Raw genomic sequence first — 19,422 nt, forward strand, 5'->3', positions numbered from 1 at the left:
TTACATGAAAAAAAAAACTGTTTTACTGAGCTTAACAAAATGTTGCTGCAAATGTCACCATTCAAATGTCAGTTTGCTGACAACATATTTCTTCTTTGTGAACTGGTGTGTTGTGGGGATGCTTCATTGTCCTGTAGAATTTGGTCTAAGTGCGTGAGTGTTCATCCATGTGTCTATTTCGGTAGTTTTGCCCTTCTCTACTAGTTTGTTGTGGTGATCATTATGCAAGACAGGGGGAAATTAGCCTTGGCATTGACGCCAACCTCTCATCATATACTTTTAAGGGTACTGACAGCACTTTCTGAAAACTGAGTTTGCTCTCTTTACAAATTTCCTGTATACATAGATGGCACTAAGCAAGTGTGAAGCTCGGAAAAGGCTCATATTTCATCTTGACATTAAAGTCAATTTTTCACATGGCGCACCTTTTGACATCGGTAGTAACTTGATGTCAGGCTGCTGTATGAATTCTGGTGTGTTTATGCACCAGTGTGGCTAATTGTGATAGCTTCAGGTACCAAACATTCAATATGGCCGATTGTGCATCACCAATGGAGCCACGGAGCTGAAGGGCTGTGGAAACACCATGATATCTGGCGAGATCCCAAGATGATAGTCTCCTACCGTGTCGTGACATAAGAATTCGGTAAGAACGAAGAATGGCTTTTACAAACACGTGGTGAATAATTTTTCAGGGCCTACTCACGCTTATTAGCACATTTTCTAGGCTTTTGGAGACCTGGTTTTTCATTTGATAGTGATGGTTATTGGGTCAGTACCCCTTCAGTAATTCAGTAATAAAAAAAAACATGTTAACTGACTAAGCTCTCGCCTGTCTTATGCCTGCAGATCCGCGAGCACATGACCCCTGTGGAGGCGATGGCATCGCTGATCGCGGCCGTCACTCATGATCTTGACCACCCAGGGGTCAATCAACCGTTCCTTATCGCTACCTCCAATCACCTGGCTGCACTATATAATGTGAGTAAGCAACTTGATGTGACCCTTAGCGTGAAGTCAACTATAACGCTTACAGCCATCCCTACAGTGATGTTAATTTCAGTCACGCTTACTTCGACGCTCTTCGTGTTGTTTAACTTCATGCCTACTTGGCACTTGCCGTGACACTTCCGGTGATGTCTGGCCTGCTGATTGCCGTTATTCATATAGTGGAGTTTGCCATGACGCTTACAGGGATGCCTGCTGTGACATTTTAGTTAATGCTTGCTCTGACGCTTACCATAACACTTGAAGTAATGCCTGTCATGATGTTTGGCTTCGCACTTAAAACATGTTACGCTTGCCATGATGTCCTCCGTGATGCTTGCCATTACTCTTAACAAGATGGCTACCGTGAAGTTTAAATTCAGGCTTGAAATGAAGTGACGTTTCAATTCAGGCTTGAAATGAAGCTGCAAGTTAAGGCTGCGGTTACGTTGAAGTTTTTGCTTGACTTGACACTTGCGATGAGGCACCGTGATGTCTGCAGTGACATTTTCGTTGCCGTAAGTGGGATGCTTGTTGTGACGACGCATGCAGCGATACTGATTGTGAAGTTTAATTTTAGGCTAGCTCTCACGCTTACTTTGGCGCTTGTAGTAATGCCTGCCGTGACGTTTTATATCACGATTGACGTGACGCTGCGATTCTTGCCATGATCTCTACCTCAATGCATACCGTTACTCTTACCATCGCTAACCCTGACGCATTCAGTTATGCTTACCATTTTGTGTAAATTACTCTTGTTAGGGGCTTATTGCTGGCTATACCTTGACGTTGGCAATGACGGTCATTGCAATACTCACTGCTTCTACATTTTAAAAATTTCAGACTGCTTTTTTGGTAAGTCGCGTAAGAAATATAATGAACCTGACACTGTTGCTTTGTAAATATGAAACCATGGTCTTATTTTCACAAAAATAAAAAATAAGTGCTACGATAAAGCAAATAATATAATCGATTTACTGGGTGGTTTAAACAATAGTTTCAAAGGCATTGTTTAAATTTAGAAATAGAAGCTAGTTTGTTGTGTAGATTAGCCGGGAAACTAGCATCACTAACGAGGTAGAGCTGCCTGCCATTCGTTTTCTGAAAGCTTTCTGGAAATCTCTTTTTAAATAAATAAAACGAGCTGAAGTAAAACTTTTGCCATAATTTCTAGCCGATTTTGGGGAGGAATTTTTTTATAGTAGAGAAAGTGTCACTATTTCTGTCAAAGTGGCCTTCCTTCATTAGATCTAAGGTTTGCACATCTCATTTGCATAGTATGTACTGAAGGAGTATTTCATGAATTCTTGAAAGTTTATCTATCTTTTTCTATATATTTGGGAAATCGTTGGGGAAGTAGATTTTGGCCTCTTCGATCGGGTAACACAGAAGCCCAAAAGTCATTGTGTGTTGCTGTTGATATTTAACAGAAATATTCCAGCAATATTTTAAAGAAATATTCATTGTATGTGCACATTGATTTTGATAACACAAACACAGCCCTTGGGTTAGTTGCTGGTGTGCTTTTCTTTTGTCTGTAGAATTTCTCGGTGCTAGAGAACCATCATTGGCGTTCTGCCGTGTCCTGCCTGCGTCAGTCTGGGATTTTCGATCACCTGGCCACTTCTGTATGGTGAGCAGTGTATACCCACGGGACCTATCGGGGTTGTTGGCATGCCAGGTGAAGTCGAATTTGGTTCCCAACTTAGAGAGATGAATTAAAAAGCAAAGGAAAAAAATATCCTGTACCAGATGTTTAATAAAATGCCCAACATAGACCCCAACTTGTACTTGCACCCTTCTCCGATAATGTCGCGTACACCCTCAATAGCACAATCGAAGCAAAAGTGCCCCTCTTTTTGAACACCCTTTGCGTGTGCACAGTATGAGGTGTATGCGGACTGGGATTTTTTTCTTGTGTATCATTTTACAATAGGGATGTCTGCCCGATTTGTTGATAGCATTTTGGGCCCTCTTTGAAGCTTATTTGTTAGGAACGCTCTCACAGGCCAGTGCCAACACGTTTCTTAACTCTGTTCACATCGATTTCCCTAAACAGCGTATCTGCCTTCAGCGTATGTAAATGCAATTCCTTCTCATCGTGATGCAATTCCATGCAGGGATGAAATTGAAGAACAAATTCGAAGCCTCATCCTGGCAACGGACATCACTCGGCAGCAGGAGTTCCTGTCCAGGTTCAAGGTGAGTGCCCTTCTCTCTTGATAATTATCATGGCTACCATCATCATCTGCTCCATGAGCTACACCAGAACAATAAGAAACAAAAATATAAAAGAGTAATTGTAGGAACATAGTTAAGTACCCTGATATAATTATTGGAAAAATGTTACTTATCTATACTTAAGATGTGGGACACAATGGAAAAGCTTTTTGTGTGTGTGTGTGTGTTAAACACATGCTTACTATAATCTTTGCCTAATTTTCACTATGCTGCGGGATTCGCGTTTCGACAGACCCTGCTTTTGATTACTGAGAGTTGTGTATTCCTGTATTTTCATGTATACTTTTTCAATTACACAGCGATACTTGGAGAACAACGTGCTCGACATGGCAGACAAGGAATACCGTCACTTCATTCTCCAGGTAGGCTTAAAATATTCAGAAATATCCCAAAACCAAAGCCAGCACGCCACTGTTACTCCCCATGCTACCGCCGTTAGGTTCCTTTTTTTGCTCCCTTGAAATAGTGTTTATGAAACCTAATGTGTGAAAATTACATTGAATTTTTGTGAAGAGCTCAGTTTTGTGTACTAGTGTCGAGAGTTTTTAACTGTATTTGTCCTTTGATGGGGTTTTTTCTTCTCTCTCTCTTGCTTTGTATAATTCTTCTGCAATTTTAAGAATGACTTTAACATATGAGAAGTTCTTGAGGCATAAAAACACTGTCTTATATGTTTTGTTTGGCTTTCCTTGAGGAGGGAAGTTGTCCCACATAAGCCTCTAGAAAGCAGCTTTTATATTTATTTCAGTGTGACGAGTGCCAGTGATGTTCCGTGCAGGGAATTTTCTCTTTTTCGAGGAATTTGCAGCCGTCATTTTGGACAAAAGAGAAAGAGGGAATCTTTGTGATATGGCAGGAAATTACGGAATTGGGTAAATTGACCAACAGGGACCGATTTCTTGTGGTCACAGTGCGCCTTCAGCTTCTGCAAACAGTTATGGCACATGCAGCATGCAAGTACAGCCCTTGAGATTAGTTTAATATTTATGTGAAGCCTCTCTTAGTTCACTACTGGTGTGGACTCGCAACCCCACTATATGCAATGTACTTACAGCTGACGTGTTAAAAAATTAATGTTTTTTGTCGTGCAGGAGCACAGGCACTAGTCTTGATTTCAGTAGCCAGAACACATCGCACACATGTATTTATGTAACTTGTGTGTGTAAAGGACCGTGCATATGTTAAAACATATGTGCAGAAAAATATGCTGGGAATTTAATAAACGTGTACAGAGAAAAATGTCCAGAATAGGGAATTTTCACGTTTCGAAATGGGAATTCTTCAGCATAGTATGGAACATCACTGATGAGTGTTTGGTCTCACCTTTCCCGTATGAAGATTGCTCTGAAGTGCGCCGACTTGGGAAACCCCTGCCGTCCCTGGGATATCAGCCACCGGTGGAGCCTGCAAGTCTGCAAAGAGTTCTACAGGCAAGGTACGATAACACAGACCAAATTACCTGTTAAGTCAATAGCTCACTTACCGTGTGAAATCCTGATCCAAACTGTGTGTTTGATATTTGGCCACCGCCGGATTAAACAACCCGGGTCGTTTCCATGGCAAGTGTGTGCTCTACCTCGGAGCTACGTGTTTGATTGTGAATACATTAAAAATAACTTCCTCTATTTGTAAATACCGTGAATGTAATTTTTATGCTTTACAAATACACACATCCTGTCTATACGTGCTTCATAACACAACATTAATATTATTTATTTATTTTTATTGCATACACAAGGACACACAAGGGAGAGGGAGAGAGCAAGCTGGCAACTGCCCCCTGGAGGGGCACATATTACAATAAAAAAATATTGCAGTAATAATTTATGGTACAAGGGTACAGTACGATCAAGCCTCAGAACATGTGATTATCATAATGACTTTATAGTTTAAAGCCGGTCACCCACTACAAATGGCACAGACGTTACTGCGTCTATTCTCTTAAGGGAGTGCATAGAAAGTTCAGAAATATTCCATGCACTGAGTGTTTGATGTACATACTAGGAACAGGATATTGCTATCGCGTCCAACTCCTAAAGGCAAAGATTAAGGATTTCCACATATTTTTCTAACTTGCTTCAAGTAACACTTCCACCCCCGTAAGTGAAAAAAGTCACGATTTCGCTGCAAGGGTGAAGGAAAGAATGCGACAGCAACGAATTGGAATGTCACGCTGAGAACGGCTAGTAGATTAAAACGTGCAGCAGACTGCTCATGCACAAATGACGCCTGAAAACAAGACACAAGACGAGGGCAAACTAACAACATTTACCCCTCGACGCGTAATGTGCTGTTTAAACAAAAACGGTATACAAAACGTAATCACAGGTACAGATGAGTGCAAACTAATAATTGTCTCTGTTGTTATACCTCGCTGTGTATGATTAACGCGCTGTCTTCGCTAATGGAGCCAATGCAGAGATCGAAGTGACCTTTGTGAGCCCGGCAACTTACGCAATTGTTCAAGTGAAAGCTGAAGGCGCACGACTCTCCCCACCAAGGGATAAGTGTGCGCGCACGCATCTAACCCCCACCTCTCATTCACGGGGCGAAGTACGTGAGAAATAGACGTGGGTCGGCGCATCGCTCGAAGCGTGCTTATCTCTCTTTCACGCGTACTTTGCCCCTAGAGCGCGGGTGGCTTTTTTTCTTTCTCGAGTGTTCATATATAAAGATACGTATACATATACGGTGAATGATGGCAGCGGTGGTGGCAACGGTGAAAAACCAGCCGAGACCCTTGATATATTTGCTATCGCAATAAAAGAAAGTCTTTTGGTTTACTAAACAAGTTTTTATTCAGCTGCAAGTTGGCAGGAGTGCATTTTACTTACCCATTGCAAGGTGCTGTGTGATTATTCAGAGCTGATAATTTTTAAGGGTTACACTAACTGTGAGGATATAGACAACGTGACAGTCAGAAACATAACAAAATGTTTTTGTTAATAATAAAGAAAGTGCACATATTGACTGCTTAACTGTGAGTATTACCTCTCGTTTTGCGTGACTCTTCTCAAGAGGTATCTCAATTTACCGAGTTGCTGGCTTCTTATAACTTACGAAGAGTTTTCAGCTTGACACAGTTGATGCACTGCTGCTGTACTTCTGCCTTGTTTAGTAATTTGTGGTCTTGCTGACATGAGTGTCAGTCATAGTTCCTCAGTATGCATTTACATCATATGTGGTTTCCAGGTGACTTTGAGAAACGGCTGAACATCCCAGTCACTCCAATCTGTGATAGAGAAAGGACTACGGTAGCCAAGATACAAGCTGGTGAGTTTGGCCTGTTACACATTTGAGTGAACGGCACATGTTTCTCCGTGAACTCGCCTCCCTCTCAAATCGCTTCTTGTTAAAGGCAGTGTCCTGTACTTTTCATGCTCTAGTGCTTTTCCCAGCTCCATTCGCATTACTATTCGCTACCCCACATCACACTTTCTAACTAACTGAACTACTTCTGGTTGTTATCTTGAACTGCTTTTGATTTCCAACTACGTGCTGTACAGAGAGTTTGATGGCACCATGTAGGCGCAACCTGACGGTGCCCACTTGAATGTGACCCACCTCGGTCTGAAAAAACTGGACCTCGAAACTTTTAATAAAGCTTTGTGAATAAACTATCGATTTCAGCCACAAGGCATTGCTGCATTAAATGTCTTCTTGGGAAGTGGTCGTGGGAGTCCACAACATTTTATGCTTTTGTCGTTAGCTCTCTTTTATCAGGGCTATTGAAATTAGAAGCACCAATCTTAGTCACACAGCATTTATCGTTTGCTGTGCTGTTAGTTGCAACAACATTACCCAATCTTCATTCTCATGTGCATAAAATGTCCATAGAATGTATGCTTTTTTTCGTATTCTTTGTGAAGATTACGTACCAATGTGCAACTATGATTATATAATCTCAAGTATATTGATATGATGTGTCAGCACTAAACAGATTTCACAGTTGTGTATAAATGTATAGCATATGTGAATTTTCTTATTTATCTTAACTTTGCCATTCAGCACAAAAAAAAGGAAAAAAAGAAAAAAACAGCTATGTTATTTCGCATTACTTTTTCTTTGTCTTTTTCCTTATATATTTATAGTTTGTGTCCTTCCTGCAATAATTTCTAAAGGGATTTGCAGTATGTAAATGAATAAATAAATAAAATAAGCCACTTCACACTCCTATGCTTAAGATAGTTGTGTTATAAAGTCCAGATGCTTTTAAAAAGGCTGCGACCACAGGTACACCGTTGGTGTCAGGCTGAGGACCTAGCACAACTTGATGAGCTATGGAATCAATCAAAAAAGGAAATCAATTTGTGTTGTACTCGTGGATGTGCTGGGCTTGTATAAAATATGTTTGCAAGTGTCTCTGAAACTTGACATTCATCACAGTTCAAACACGTGTGAAATTGCATCAACAAAATTGACGTGTTAAGGTATGCCACCTTAGTGGGGCTGAATTAAGGTCATAAGTGGAAAATATGAACACACATGCACGATGCTGTGTCTTCATCTTCTCTTAAATATTCTCTCGTTCCGCTGGGGATATACTAGCGTTTCAAAAGGCAACAATGTTCGCCACAGCAAGCGTTGCCAGTGCACGCACTTTGTCTTTAAGTTTCGACAGGAACAGCAATTCGTTTTCTTTGTGACTAGTGAAAATAGGGCCTCAATTTGAAGCCGTACCCACACTACGATGGCGGCCACTGCCACTATCTTTGCGGACCAGATAAACTGATAGAGTTCAGCAAAGAAAAAGAAGGGCTTTGCTTCCATGAAATACTAGTTTAATATTGCAAAAGTTTTTGGGCAGATACTGCTCGATACTGCTCGACGTAAAGCAGATATGCCTTGCGTCACTGATTTAATCAAGAAACGTCTAAACGTTGGCAATTTGAGTTGGAATTCAAGTCATAAATTCTCATCTCGATAGGTTACTTTCGTTACGAGCAGGGAACTGTTGTATAACTAACCTAGCATTCACACCAACAGAGTGAAACAGCCTTATCTCTAAATGGGCACCGCGTGAGAAGGTCATGTTTCCGAGATAAAGGGTGGGCAAGCCCATGCTTCACTTTAGCCGGTAAGGCGATGCGAAAGCTTCCATAAGAACGCTCCTTTCAAACCTGCTTGGTTGCATCTTACCATCACAGACTTCTTCAAGTACGTGGTGAGCCCGCTGTTTGAGATCTGGGACCAGTTCTTGGACACACCTCTGTCTCACGAGCTGCTGCGCAACCTGTGGCTCAACCACGTCCAGTGGGAGAAGAAAGTGGCTGCGGCTGATGACTCGACCGCGTCGGCGTCTTTTGAGACGGACCTCAACGCTCCGCTTGCTTCGGAGGAGGATGAGGGCGACCTGCTAGACTTTGACGACGAAGACGATGAAGAGCTGCCGCCGCTGCTGCGGCGCCGCAGTGCCACGGTGGCCCGCTACTCCTGGATGGAAGAGACGTTGGGGTCGAGTGCTTGGGGACGACGACACAGTATGCCACTTAGCGTACCCAAGCTGCCATCGCGGACCGTCATCCGGCGTCGAAGGCAGTCGCTGCCCCTCGCGGTGGCCAAGGGTGTCACCGCGGCAGCAACGGGAGGCCTGCAACCGCCGGAGGTCAGTCGCGGCCATGCGCTGGATCAGTCGCAGTTCCGGGACTCACGCGTGTGTCCGATTGGTATTCATTATGATGGTGATGATTGTATTATGTGGTGATAATATCTTTGCCAAAATGGGATGGTTTCAAGTAGTCTACAGAGAAAGAACAGAACAACTGGATGAGTAGCACAGATTGAGAATACTATACGATGAAAATTTTTTTTCCTGTGTACGAAAGAAGAAAAACTGCTCAAAATACTTGTTTATTGTCTAATCAAAAAGGCCTCTCCAGACGTTTTGACACTTGTTCGCGTTCCGGATAATTTACACCTTAACTTCTTCTGTGACCGCATCCTGTTCCTCATGTTGCCTGACCAGATGATTTTGTCGATATTTTTATATTCTTAGGTGGTAGGCTTGTACATGATCTTGTGGACAACACCACAACCTTTTAAAATACATGGACTGACAGGCAGTGGCACATCCAACACACTGCCTTTGTTCTCTGTATCATTATTTGTTTGTCCATGTTTCTCAAAACTTTATGCTACTGTCCTCTAATATGCTTCTTCCATCTCGCAGGAGAGGCCTTCGTCGCCGGCCTTGTCGGCCGAGAACTTGCAGCCGACGACGAGCCTGCTGTCGCTGTCCAGCACCCACGAGGGGGCGCCTATCAGCACAGTGCTCCTGAGGGTGTCTCGAGAGAACGAGCGTCGCTTCCTCGTGCACCAGCCCATCTCGTACCCTCCATACCGACGCACCTCGGAGCCGTTCGTGTCGACTCCCTCGAAGAGGGCCTTCCCGCGACGCTCCGAGTCTGTGTTTGCCTTCTCATCCTCCATGGAGGTCGAGCTGGGCGATGGAGAGGACAAGGAAGCTGAAAGTGGTGACGAGAGCAAGGAGACGACGGTGAAGACGAAAGAACAGGCGACAGCAGGAGGACAGGACGGCGATGACAAGACTGTTTCAGAACAAGACGAACAGGGAGACCACGAAGCAGTCACTGCGGAAGAAAAGCACACTCAAGAAGGTGACACGCTGAACTGGGCAGGAGGAGACTCCTCAGGCTCGAAGACTTGCGAAAATGGTTGCGGAACGCCTTCACCACCGCCATCTGGCGTGACGTCACCCGCAGGCAGTGAAGTCGTGACAGGAGCGAATACTGGTAGTGCTGACAGTCGTCGTGATGGTGATTCGCGATCTTCCACAGCCATGGTTCGAGAACGTGGAGAGAGCGACTTGACGTCGGGGAGTTCGCGGGCGAAGCCGCCTGCTCAAACGAAGCGAGCTCGCCTGCATTGTACTCCGGCGCAACTTGCTAACAGGACGCGCGGTGAGTAGATTCATTTGCATACGTGAATGTCAAGATTATAAAGAGTGTTGCACACTCGCTGTCCTGGCTACTGGCGGCGCAGACTGATTATCCCAAGTTTAAGCACATACAAACGCATGAAGTGGATGGGGGGGAATAGCCGCCGTGGTAGCTCAATTGGTGGAGCATCGAACGCGTTATTTGAAGGTTGTAGGTTCGGTCCCTGCCCACAGCAACTTGTCTTTTCATTCACTTTTTCTTCTTGAAATTTACATTACAATTACTCCTAATAACATTCCCTATACTTTCCTTGTCATGATTGTCCATTAGATCTCGTCAATATTTGTAGTATCGTGTGTCGGACGCGACGCACGGAGAACACAGGGCATGGCCCCGAAGCGCCAGCTGTCAAGAAGTATGCAGCAGCCGGTAGCCGAGCAGGAACTCTCTTTATATGACACAAGCATCACTATATATACATATGTACAAAGCCCCCTAGGGGCCTGCCAACCGGTTGCAAAACTGGAATTGAAACCCTGACACCACATTATCACACCTTGAGTTGAAGAACACTTGCGGTCCTACCAGCTAACACATTGCCTAATGATAATGAACATGTATACAGTATGCATACCAAAATACAATAGTATATTAAGCAAAGACAAACACACAATAGAATAAAAATGTATGGTGTACACAGAGAAGTAACGAAATGCACAGCGTAACACATAAATAATTGCACAGCAAACACAGAAAGGCAAGGCAGGCACCCGCCGCACACCAGTCTATAATCCCCTCCCTCGAGAGAGGATGTCCACATAGTCATTGTTTTGTTTGAATGTACGGCCTCGACACCTGTATTGATGCCATACATGACTTTGATTCTAAGGCTGTGGTAGTGATCGCTGAAGCGCGTTCTTTTGGCAGGCAATAGGAATTTAAGCAGTTTTAAAAAACGCTTAAATTCCTATTTACTTAATGTTTAAATAATCTCGTTGTTTATGCTGTTCAATTCGGAACTAATCGTTCATTATGTTTGCTCTGTTTTGTACCAAATTAGATGAATAACATGTGTCTGGCATTGTTGCCGCTTTGAGACATACCACTTTTAACTTTTCTTTTTTTTTTTTTTTACCTATTACTACTCAGCACATGTGATATTTGTATCGATCGTTTATCATCTAACATGCACTTAGGTGTATATACAATTCAAGTTTCATTTCTTCTGCTGCCAGGTGTTATTGATCATTTGCTGATGGATTTCATCTGCTATCAAGTGTTTCGATTTGACAATAATTGACTGTTTGTTTCTTTTGCAATGAAATGTACTTGATTCCTTTAAACTTATTCTATTGTTTACCGAGTTGCTTTACATGTTTTGTTTTCTTTATGTAACTAGCACAGGAGGTCCCCTTGCAGCCTAGAGCTTTGGGACCTCCTTCTGTATAACTTTTTTCCTATGTATTATCTTTTATTGAATAATAAAAATATTATCTATCTATCTATCAGCTGGAGACTCATATGCCGTCCTACATGTTGTGCTCTAGACGTGAAAACACTGTGCAAAAAAGAGCATATCTCCCTGGAGTGGCTGTATTATCTTACACCAGCATTTTGTAGAGTTACATGAGACTGCATCTGGAAGGGTTGACATAGTATAACAGTATAATTTGTGCTGTCGCGTTCACTGGTTTGCCCTTGCGGTGAGATTGATTTTTACGTATTTGAAAACCACTTTGTGCATCCTGTTTCGTCATCGTTGGAGCAGTAGTAGTGTTAGTAATAGTAGTAATAGTAGTAGTAGTAGTAGTAGTAGTAATAGTAGTTATGCTAGTAACAGGACCAGAGAGGGGGGAGACATGCGTAAAATGAAATTGTCATGACATGTATTGGATGCTCCTAATGATGCTTATGACGATAAGCATTTTTTTCATTATCATTATTACCGCTTCCTTGTTCGATGGTTTTTCACGGCGTGGAACTGGCTGAACTTTCTACAGAGCCTCTTCGGAGACTTCATAGGAAATGCAAAACACTGTCATTCTGGCGCATTTTAGAGGCAAAGCTTCTTATGGCATGGCTTGTGCATGCCCATTGTGGGCGACCGCCCCTCGTTGATTCTTCAACTAGTCATAGATGGCGATACTTGTACTATACGCTGAAAATGCAAATGGTACCGACACTAGAGGGCGTTACTTGTAGAAAAGAAGAATTGACGTCGCACGTACAGAAGGCGAGAGAGACGATCGCGTTACTACGATCTTGCGACTACGTTCCCGTGTTCTTCGGTGGTACAGTACGCCGGGGGGGGCGCTCTATTGTACAATAAAAGCGCCGTCTTAGCGCACACATTCATTCAGAGGCTCGGCGATGGAGGAAGGACAAGGCTGCTGAGTGGTGTGCGCGCAGGGCGGCAGCGGTTCGCGCTAGAATAAGAGACCCCAACGTGCGGGCGTGAGAGACAGAAGCGCGCTGCGAGGACCCTGCAGTTCGACAACGGTAGGCCGAAGTTGCGTGTAGACCCAGCTTCGCCCCAGTCTCCATCATTCATCCCGTGGATATGCTGTCATTTTCTTTTCTGGATGCATGCTTATGTATCAGACTGCATTCAGTGTGTGTGTGTGTGGTAATTGAAGTTGTTCTAACTATGCTTCCTTGTGATGGGCCCTATTAGGTGTAGCACTGCAACTGTGCTTCCAATCACGTAGAATAATAGAACGCAACTTTATTCAGCTGTCTCTGGGTGAATATGTGAGATAGGGTATAGCAGATATACAAAGTGACCGACAATAATGTCCTGCAGTGAGCTTCTACACATTACTAAAATGAAGGTATTGCGCTTACGTGTCACACTTAGTTTCATTTATCCAGTGTCACTTAGTCTCGTGTCCTCTTATATTTAATTGATCTACATTAGCCTAACGGCCCTACTACAGGGCCAATGCTCTTGCTGTGTTTCATCAATTAGCCCTTTGTGTGCTGTTACTCCGCAAAAGGTTAGCCTTAAATTAAGGACATCGCAGGAAACCATAGAAAAGAAAATTGTGGTTGTAACCTCAAGAAACAAGATGAGTATAAAGTGGGCCAGGAAACAAAAGGGTGTACAGGCCATCTTAACTGAAATGAAGGCATGGGCAGGACATGTAGCACAAAGATAACCGTTGGTCATTGAAAGTAATAGACTGGATTCCAGAGAGGAGGGGGGAAAGAAATAGGCGGTAGGATAAGGAGGTTTGCTTCTGGATTCCAAGACATGCCAATCAAGCGCATGAGAAGGAGGCATATAGTTGGGTGGGCAGATGGGATTTCTTAATCATGACTGTGCATACGTTCTTTCCTGTCCCCAGCAATGACATCAGTCATTCCCATGACGTCATCTCCCAAGGCGACGTTCATGATCGAGCCTCCACCGAGAGAGGGCACATCTCTCGGCCGAAAGTCCAAAGGCCTGGAAGCGACCACATCGCTGGACGACAATGAGGATGTGCCGATGCCGTCGTGGTCACATCGCTTCAGCTTGACCAATGAGCGAGAAGCGCACCAGATTGAGTTTGACCATCCACCCGAGGCCTCGTGGAGAAACTGCGCAAGGTTCGAGCATCTACCTGTCTTTTATTGCAATAGTAGTTAGGGGAAAAAAGCGGCGTAAGCTGGACCATTTGATACTGGTTCTTTCTTTAACATTATAAAAATGGCCGAGAACACCATAGAAGAGAAGAAAACACTGATAACACAAACGTCAGGCAATTGTCAGCAAGTGTTTGTGTTTTCTTCTCTTCTGTGCTCTCGTCCGCCATTTTGTGCTGTTGCACCATGAGTTGTAAAGACGGTCCATGAGATGGCTTGTGGACGGCGCGGTCGTCATGGTGGTCTGAGTGCCGTAATCATTCGCCCGCTCAGATATGATGTTTGCATTATAGTAGCATCAATAGATTATTAACTAGCCCAGATATGCACATTTCTAAGATCGTACTGCCCACCGGACACCTGCGCATGCTTACCGCCAGCGTACATGTGCTTGATTGGCTTGTTAAAGGCCTGTCGAACAGATAATATAGCGAGGAAAATAAAGACACAGAAAGAAAATCACATAAAAACAAAAAAGAGAGGACTTGGCAGTTAAGATTGTGCTGAATAGAATTAAAATATTTACACTTGGGTAATCATCACATTACCAATTAAGAACATATTGTTGAAGACCTTACTAATTAAGGTATTGCTAATCTTGATCTTCTACTTAAGAACACGCTAACACCGTGGATGAGAACATTGCTCTTTAACACTGTGCTACATAGATCATGCTAATTATGCCTGTACTAAATTAAGCTTTACTAATTAAGAAATTGGTATTAATCTAGATTGGCCAGCCCCCATGGTTGGTCCACCATAGCGGCGAGTAGTGCAAGTTTTCCAGGCTTTTTGAGTCCTCGTTCGCCTCTTATGCCTACGTGACTCATATGCTGATATGATCACGGGGCAAGGGAGCCATGTGTATGTATGACTCTTCTGAAGGAACCTCGTGAACTTTCTTTCGAGATCATTATACTCTCATATACGCGTCATGTCAGGAATCATCGAAAAACCTGGCACATACTCTCGTTTTTTTTTCTTAGAATGAGCCAGCTGTGGTCGTGACCGCACGAACCCATATTTGTGTCACCATGTTTACCAGGAACAACCGGAGGAGTTCGGCACCGACGTCACTGGGCCTGGAACGACAGGTGTCTTTCCTGGATGACCCCGCAAGTGTGACTGGAAGTGCTCTTCCAGCTTGCAGCTTGGTCGGTGCACTGCGGCGCCGCTCTTCCATGCCGTCTGAGCAGCAGCTCATTCATGGTACCTTAGTGCTTTTGTTTTTTAAGCGAAGCTCTTACAACTCATAGACCTCAATGGCGGCGGCATCCGGTGTTTGTGTGCGTGCAGAAATGCGGCCATAGAAAGTTTGCCGGCAACATCCGCATTTTTGAATAATCATCCGCATTTTCGAATGGACTGTTTTCGAATAATCGATGCTCCCTCAAGCGCTTGTCAGAAATCAGCCATTGGCAATACCGCAGTCTCATCTTTTATCAAGGTCACTTGTCGTTTCACGTATCCACGTTTCATTGCTACCTGAATATTAACACGGGACCATTGTTATTCCCTGTATCTGCTGTTGTGTCGTGCTCCTCTGCGCGTAGATGGCTGCCCGATCGGCGGCTTATATGTTTCTTCGTGTACAGTTGCCCAAATCGTAAACAGCGCGTGCGAGTGGGCTATTTTGTGTCTATATTTGCGATATGAATGATGAATCAAGTTTCAAAAAGACAGGAAAAGTGCGTGCTGTCAAAGCATGTACCTACAAGATAAATTTATGCAACTGCATTCTACCATATGATGCTGACACAAAAAAGATGTGGCTAAGCGCGATAGCTGAACATTTGGGTGGCTTTACTTATCAAACTTGCAGGTATATCAGGCTGGCATATATATATAAGCCAAATCTTTTATCTACTGAGACCCTGCCTCGCAACAGAGGTCAGAGTGGTGATGATGAGTATATACAAGTGAGAAGATGACTCGTATGACTAATTCTTACCTGTAAATATATATATATGTATATATATGTACAGGCATGTGTTTTGTAAAAGTCTCATGTGTGGTGGGACTACTCCTTTACAACTCGGAACTGTGCTGCAGGGCTCCCTTTAACCCTTTTGTGCCAATCGATGGGTATAGAGCTCATGAGATTCTCTGATGAAACAACTGATGATGACTGCACACGTGAACAACAAAAAATGGCCGCACGCTGAATAAGTGACGACCGTATCCACTGTAGTTGTGTTTTTCGATCTGTGGTTGCCGCACTAGTCTATGCTTCTTCGATAACGTTTATTCTTCCTCTTCTTCTGTGTTTCGTCTTTCATGGCACTGCCGTCTCCGAGACCGTACATGCGGTATGTTGTTACGCAATTAGAAAAACAAAGACACGTTATTTGATTGAAACAGTGGGACTGATTTATTAATAATTATTAATAAAAAAGAAACGTGCAAAGTGCGCAAAAATATCGTTCGGTCATTTTGGCGCATTTTTCTTCATTTATTTTGTTTACAAAAGGGTTAAAGTGCACCCTAACCTTCCCGCTCTTGTTTGGTGGCCTCCGCGCAGATATGAGTTGCTCAGAGCTGGTGCGGCTGGCCGCTGTGTCGGCTCCGGCCGCGGCGCTGGCGCGGCGGCCCGTGCAGCGCGAGCTGATCCGGCGCCACAGCATCGGCTTCCTGGAGCCCGTGGCCCCGTCGTCCGAGTCCGAGGACGGTGGCGGGTCGTGCGCCACCTCCACGGCGTGCAGCACGCGCCGCGGAAGCTGTGCTCCCCCGCCCCCACACCAGCAGCATCCACGCAGACACTCCAGCATCAGCTCGAGGGACGAGGACGAGACACGCGACCTGTTTCTGCCTTTCGTCCCGGCGCCGGCTGCTGCGTCGCCTGGGTCACTCAGGTGACGTATTGGATGGAATAGAAGAGGATATAAAAGTGAGGTTACACTACAGTTTAATAGGGCGAGATATGATAGGAGATGAATATGATAGGAGATATGACAGGTCAGGAGAGAAAAAGGTATGATTAGAAAAGGTATGTTAGGATAGCATTGGGTGAGAAGCGATAGAACAGGATAAAAGTGGATATGGCAGCATAGGACTGAATAGGGCTTGCTGAGAGAAGAAAGAGATTAGCTAAGATGGGATAAGCTGAGATGTGATATGATCGGATAAAATCGCATATAACAGCATTATATAGATTATGATAGGACAGGCCAGCGGAGGCAACAATATGATAAAAAAGGTTAGGGTATGCTGAGATTTGATAGAATAGCTCTGGACTCTAGGACAAGATAGATGAGGACAGGATAGGAATGCATAGTAGAGCCTAGCATAGGTTATGATATAGGGAACAAATTAGAATATGATGTGACGGGGATATCATAGGATCTGCTAGAATAAGAAAAAATATGGTATGATACAAGAGATCTTGATATGATATGGTAGTATAGGGTGTGATACTGTGAGAAGCTATTAGAAACAACAGTTCTCTAGAAAGGCGATGAAGTAAATGGCGAGTTTTAGCACTGTGCATTTAGTGTCCGCAATGACTTTACACATGTCAAAATGCTGCGTTTTGCATAGAGCGCATGTGCACAGCATACAGAGCGCAGCTTTCTTATGTATGCAGCGTAGTTATGGACGCATGTACATAGTACTATCACTGACCAATGAGCATATGATGGGATCTGGCCAAATAGGAAAAAATACGATATGATATGAGAGGACTTGATATGATATGGTAGTAGATGGGATATGGTGAGAAGCTATCAGGAACAAGAATTCTTCAGTAAGCTCTTGTAAAGCAATGAAGACAATGACTGAAACTGCGTTCGTGTTTTTGCTATTCCACCATCTTAGCTGGGGTTGCTTAGTTGTGTGTGTTCTCAGGTGTATTTGTATTTTTTTGTAAATAAATGCATAACTTCCTTTTAGTACCTTCATCGCCGGGGCAATTTTACACGATGGGATATGGCAGGATACAAATAGATAGCATTGGTTACGGCAGGACATAAAATATCACAATTTGTGATTACTCGAAACAAAAAAATACGATAGGATATGATAGGTCAATTTACCACAGTGAACAACTCTGTGCAAGGGATGTGTATGATATGTGCTTCCTGGAGTGGTTAAAACCACTCCAGGAAGCACATATCATACACATCCCATTCCAAGAGCCATATGTTCTTGTTCGAGCCAGTGTGCTTCCTGGAGTGGTTAAAACCACTCCAGGAAGCACACTGGCTCGAACAAGAACAAGTGTTTCAGTGGTGCAATTTTATACAGGTTCTAAATCCGGATGGAGGGGTTCCGTTCTATGGAGTCGCTCGTGATTGGCACATTTGAGCCGTGGGGAATGTCGTGACATTTTATGTCACGTGAGCCAAATTCAGACTGAGGCATTCCGCTCCATCAAGTCGCACAGGATAGGCCCATTTGAGCCGTCACGAATGCCGTGATGTTCCATGTCACGTGAGCCAAGGGGTCACGTGTCTGCTTTCGTCCGTTTCTTAGATGGAGGCGAAGGAGCGGTCGGAGAGACCGTCCGAAAGGAGATGGAAAGATTGAAATGGCTGCGAGGTGGCGTGGATTGGATTTAAATTTAAGCGCTTCGCACCTTTCAGTGTCCAGATACTTTGAGAACATGGCGTTGCAGCGGGCCTCATGCACTTACGCTGTGGCTCAATCCCCCCTTCAATGTCGTAGCCACCTCGTCTGTTTGTCCGTGTCCGTTGTTGTAGACAGACAGACAGACTGACAGACAAACAAACAGACGAATGGACAGACACACAGACAAACAGACAGACACAGACAGACAGACGAATGGACAGATGGCAGATTTACCATTTACTGGTAAAACCCTTTCAATCTTCGCCCCACTAATCATCATTCACTCCGTGGTGTTACGAGCGTGCTGTGTTTGTTGCAGAGACACTAAGTGCATTCTTTGCAAGTCGGAGACACGGCGAGCGTCCCATAGAGACGCTCGATGTGTCTTTTTTCACACGGGGCACATCAAACAGCGACACTGAATACGTCACATTTCCATTGCGCTCTATTGGTCGCCAAGTCAATGTCAAAATTGTGATGCAGGCCTCCATTTTCTTTATTGGCTGTTCGTTTCCCCTCGTCCTTGCGACCAATGTGGACCATCCATTTTTTAACGTAATGAACGAAACGCCTTCGTCTGAATTTGGAACGCATATAAAATCGCCCCACAGGAAGCCATCAGTCTCGTGGGAAATGCATCAAACGACTCAATGCTCTTGCTTGAACATGCTGCAATGACAGTGGTTGTAATCTTTCACACTATTGAAGAACTCCTCTTTGGAAATTTTTTTAAGGAGCAGAGAGAGATTTGGAAAGAATATTGCAAAGGATTCATGTATAATGCACTTGGAACACCTAAACATCAAGTGGTGCCCTAATATTTGCTCCATGCAGTCTGACTCGAATTCTGAAGAAGCCGGAAAAAACATGTTTATTGCAGACTGCATTCAAGTTAATAAAGCACACTGCACCACCTTGCCCCTGTAACTGGTTGATGGCTGAGAAGTCGTCGTCTGTCTAGGTAGACATGCTGTTTCGTGAAGTTAATTGAACCTCAGCTGCTGCATTATGTGTCGCGTCTGTTTTCATAAAGGAAACAAGAAAAGTGGTAATATGTGCTTGCATTAGCCCGGACCCTTAATGCGATATGGTCTTAAGTGGC

The 19,422-nt window shown here is 43.9% G+C and overlaps 1 protein-coding gene across 4 annotated transcripts in view; it reads left to right on the top strand.

Moving 5' to 3' along the window:
* LOC119164969 (uncharacterized) overlaps nt 1–19,422 on the top strand; it is a 507,466-nt gene that overhangs the window by 480,350 nt on the left and 7,694 nt on the right. For all 4 annotated transcript variants that reach the window (XM_075873424.1, XM_075873425.1, XM_075873426.1 and 1 more), the window contains 11 exons: nt 850–981; nt 2,529–2,620; nt 3,108–3,189; nt 3,528–3,590; nt 4,567–4,663; nt 6,421–6,501; nt 8,376–8,833; nt 9,398–10,148; nt 13,475–13,718; nt 14,800–14,963; nt 16,276–16,606. In XM_075873424.1, the coding sequence (XP_075729539.1) occupies nt 850–981; nt 2,529–2,620; nt 3,108–3,189; nt 3,528–3,590; nt 4,567–4,663; nt 6,421–6,501; nt 8,376–8,833; nt 9,398–10,148; nt 13,475–13,718; nt 14,800–14,963; nt 16,276–16,606 (2,495 nt within the window). The remainder of the gene's footprint in view (nt 1–849; nt 982–2,528; nt 2,621–3,107; nt 3,190–3,527; nt 3,591–4,566; nt 4,664–6,420; nt 6,502–8,375; nt 8,834–9,397; nt 10,149–13,474; nt 13,719–14,799; nt 14,964–16,275; nt 16,607–19,422) is intronic.

Source organism: Rhipicephalus microplus, chromosome 9 (genome assembly GCF_043290135.1).
Source record: "Rhipicephalus microplus isolate Deutch F79 chromosome 9, USDA_Rmic, whole genome shotgun sequence".
Taxonomy (NCBI): domain Eukaryota; kingdom Metazoa; phylum Arthropoda; class Arachnida; order Ixodida; family Ixodidae; genus Rhipicephalus; species Rhipicephalus microplus.